Genomic DNA, 3889 nt, shown 5'->3' with positions numbered 1-3889 from the left:
TTTTTTTTTTTTTTTTTTTTTTTTTTTGTCTGAGATAGTATTCCATTATGTAGTTCTGGCTGTTTTAGAATTTAGATCAAGCTGGCCTCATATTCACAGAGATTCACCTGCTTCTGCCTTCCAAGTGCTGGGATTAAAGGCATGTGCCATTATGTCTGGCAATAAATGTAATTTTTAAAAACTGCCATTCAAAAGAATTTATACAGTTCTTTAATCAAAATCTTTTAGTTTGTAATTAAATTGATTGAAACTTCGTAATGGTTGTTGTTTGCCCCAGACAAGTAGAGGAGTTTAAAAGTTGAAAATCTTCATATTTTTCTTCTTGGGAGTGGGGGAGGAATTCAATCAAGTCCTTGCTTAGATGTTACTAAGTCCTCTATTTTTGTGTCCTTTCTTTCCATGTCTCTGGCCCTTAAAAGATGTTCCATTGTTGACATGTGCTCATGTTTTAATTCATTTTCTTTCTTTCCCCTTCCTCATGGAAGAATAATTTATTTTTTTAAAATCTGTCAATATCTATCAATAGCATATAAACGCACGTGTATTAAAGCATTCTGTTCTGAATGAAGGTTAATAAGCATTTGAGAAAATCAAAGTGCTCTTTCACAGTGAGTAGCTGTACATTCTGTTCCCCATAACCTACAATGGCTGCTGGCCACATGTCCAGAGAGGCACGGCAGTTGCGGACCTCCGAGGTGGATACTGCATTTAGAGCAGGCCAGTTGTAAAAGCTTAGAGTTTGTGGAGGATCCAGTGTGGTGAGAGTTGATGATAGAGAAATCCTGGAATGTTAACCTGCTGTAAATGACCTGGGACTCACTGGGAGGCTGTGACTGCCAGGAGCTGCTTGCTCTTCCTGATGTTTAGAGAAACGTATCGGAAGTGGGCTTCCTCCCCGCTGTCTGCCAGTCATTGGCTGGAGAACCGTGTTGTTCAAGTCTGGTTCTGAATTTTTAATAAAGAGCGTTGCGGTTTCAGTGCTGTTTTGTAGGCATCAGAAGAAAAAGGCCGCACCCCGTAAACACTTGGAGAAAACAGTAACGTGGGCTAAAGAAGAGGGAAAGGAGGTCATTATTGGCCGTCAGTCACTTGAAGATTAAAGAAGGCAGGGTAATGGCAGGCGGGGGAGTTTACAGGAGAATACGGGTTCACCATGACAACTCTGGATCAGCAGAACCGCCCAGCATCTGAACAGGCTGCTCTCAAGGTAGTGACCCCAGTACTTAGAGGAGCTTCTGGGGCCAGGGGCAGAATGCATCTGTCCAAAATACCCCTTGCCTTCTTTGGGAGGAGCTTGATGCCGTGATTGTCTGCGTTGCTGTTGGCAAGTCTGTGTTGGTCCAGGGATCACTGCCTCCCATCTCTGGTCAGTGAATGAACAACCAGAGTCTCGTCAATAAAAACATTCATTATTTTGTGTAACTGAGGGTGGTGTGACCTGTTGCCTCTTCTCTCCCCTTTCCAGTATTCAGAAAAGAGGACCAGGAGCCGGGAGCACGGTGCTGCCATGCGAGCAAGGCTTTTCAGCCCTCCAGAGGAAGCTGGAAAATAGGTTCGCCGGATGCCTTGACTGTGAGACCTGAAGGTGGCTGGGAGCTGGGAAAAAAATCCCTTCTTTTGGTCTCTATGGCCCTTTGAATGAAAGGTGACCCATGAAGAACTGATCCATGGAGAAACATGAGAATATGGATTCTTAGTACTTGTTGAGCAAAAGCCAAAAAGCAAAAGTCCATGGGCTGTGCCTGCCAAACAGTTTCCTCTACTGCTGCTCTGAGTCTCCGTCCACCTAGTGCCAACTCCCCTCCCACAATAAAGTAATCGGACAGCATCGTCCTCCCTTTCCTTTAACCTTCTCAGGGCAAGAGAGAAAGTGATGCCGGTAGGCTCCTCTATTTGAGAACGTGGTGGTTGGAGATTAGGCGCTGAAGACAAAAGCTAGCATGGGAATTCTGGGGAAATTCCAACAGAGTTACCTGTATGAAGTTCCCAGTTTTATCTTTTTAAAGAGACATTTTCCGAAAGACCATATATTTCTAGTTAGCTTACCAATTATGGCTGGAAAATATTTGAAAAAGCTTGACCTATAGTGGGCACGTCCATGTTCCTTCCCGCTTTCTAAACGATACAGCACAAGAACTGCTTATCATTAACGGCATGTCAGGCGCTAGGTAAGCTAGAGCTGGAGTGGCCACTCGTAGAGGTGTGTAGGTTTTATGCAAATACTTTGTCCTTAAGGGATTTGAGCATCTGCAGATTTGAGTACTGTCCAAAGCTTTGAAGTAATGATTGACAGGGATCACACTGCATCCAGTTCAGGTCCCGTCAGACTCCACTTTCTCATTTGGTTAAATGTTCCCACCATGGGTACCAGTTGACTCCTGGGCTTTAGCTTTAGAACCTCAGGGCTCTCTGTGTGTTCACTCCTGGCTGCTACCACTGGTTTCTGAGACCTTCAGCAGTTTGGAACCCGGCAGCTTTAGCAACAGCTCCAGCAGGGCTTCTCAGGGCTACTCGGGATCCATAAGACAACCCAGGCTATAAGCTTCTGCTTGTGCTTGGTGTGTAATGCTTGTATGAGACCTTGGTGTTTAATAAATGATTTTCCTATTGCAGGAGAAGTTGGACATTCACTTTGCAGGGTGGCCAATCAGGATAAAACAGCTGATAAAAGGAGTGGGACGGAACCAGAATTCTTGAAGTCCCCCTATGAAAGCTGATATGGATATTAGACATTTTGCTGGTAGAACTGTATAGCAAACCAATAAATTGACTGTTAATCATAGTCAGTTACAATGACAAAAACCCCATGATTATTGAGGTGTTAAAGAAGCCATGCCAAGGGCGCTTGTGTCCAGTGTTCGTGGAGTCATTCCAGGAAAGCTTTTTGATGAGGGTGACCTTTGGCAAGCTAACTTGGGGTACTGTCACTGTACCAGCAGGGCATCGGTATGATGGAAGGAGGGGCTGATGATGGAAGAAGAGCCGCCTGGAATGCTCTGAAGTCTGCAGTACTGATTTTAGTGCGGTAGTGGGGAGAGTTGCCAGAATGAGCCGTTTCAGTTTGTATTTTAATGAGATTTTTCTGATTATAGTTTGGGGAACAAAATCAATCCTTTTGTTCAGGGAAGCCAGAAAAGCAAAGGAGAGTCCAGTTGTACTCACCAAAGCAGCTAGCCCTGCTCCCAGTGTCTTTGCTGATTTACAAGGAAATGGACCTCAGAGGAGTGCCAGTGACAGACTAACAGAACTTGCTGCTAGCACTGACTGTGGGACCCTGCTCAGAGCCCCCGGGATGGCTGGGTTGCCCTGTGTTCCATCCTAAAAGGCTCCTTGGGCCTGTCATCTTGTTGAAGATTGAATAACCACCTGCTTCATGGGTTGAAGGAAATGAGACCTGTGTGGGTTTGTGGCTCAGGAGCATAGTCCAGGGTCTTGTCCTAGCCTAACTCTTTATGATCACACTCCAGCTCCAGTTGAATCCTACAAATGGCCGTGGGTTGTCTCTTATTTTATTTTTTTATTTTTGCTTTCTGAGACAGGGTTTCTCTGTAGCTTTGGAGCCTGTCCTGGAACTAGCTCTTGTAGACCAGGCTGGTCTTGAACTCACAGAGAACTGCCTGCCTCTGCCTCCTGAGTGCTGGGATTAAAGGTGTGCACCACCATCACCCAGGTTATTTTTCTATTTTTATTTATTTATTTTTTGAGTTATGTATTTTCTCCGCTCCCCTTCCTTTCTCTCCACTCCCCTTCTACCCTTTCCCATGATCCCTACGCTCAGGAGATCTTGTCTATTTCCCATGTAGATTAGATCCATGTATGTCTCTCTTAGGGTCCTCTTTGTTGTCTAGGTTCTCTGGGATTGTGAGTTGTAGGCTGGTTTTTCTTTGCT

General features: G+C 44.9%; 1 protein-coding gene across 3 annotated transcripts in view; it reads left to right on the top strand.

Annotated features, from left to right (window-relative positions):
* Positions 1 to 2782, top strand: part of Cmc2 (C-X9-C motif containing 2) — an 18639-nt gene extending 15857 nt beyond the window's left edge. For 2 of the 3 annotated variants that reach the window (XM_050144350.1, XM_050144347.1), the window contains one exon: positions 1466 to 2609. In XM_050144350.1, coding sequence (XP_050000307.1) covers positions 1466 to 1552 — 87 coding nt within the window. In that variant the 3' untranslated portion in view covers positions 1553 to 2609. The other variant, XM_050144349.1, reaches the window with a different exon arrangement.
* The last annotated feature ends 1107 nt before the right edge of the window (positions 2783 to 3889 follow it).

Source organism: Alexandromys fortis, unplaced genomic scaffold, assembly GCF_014885135.2.
Source record: "Alexandromys fortis isolate MF-2015 unplaced genomic scaffold, M_Fortis_MF-2015_v1.1 scaffold_1, whole genome shotgun sequence".
In the NCBI taxonomy this organism is placed as follows: Eukaryota; Metazoa; Chordata; class Mammalia; order Rodentia; family Cricetidae; genus Alexandromys; species Alexandromys fortis.
This window is presented reverse-complemented; position numbering and strand designations above follow the sequence as displayed.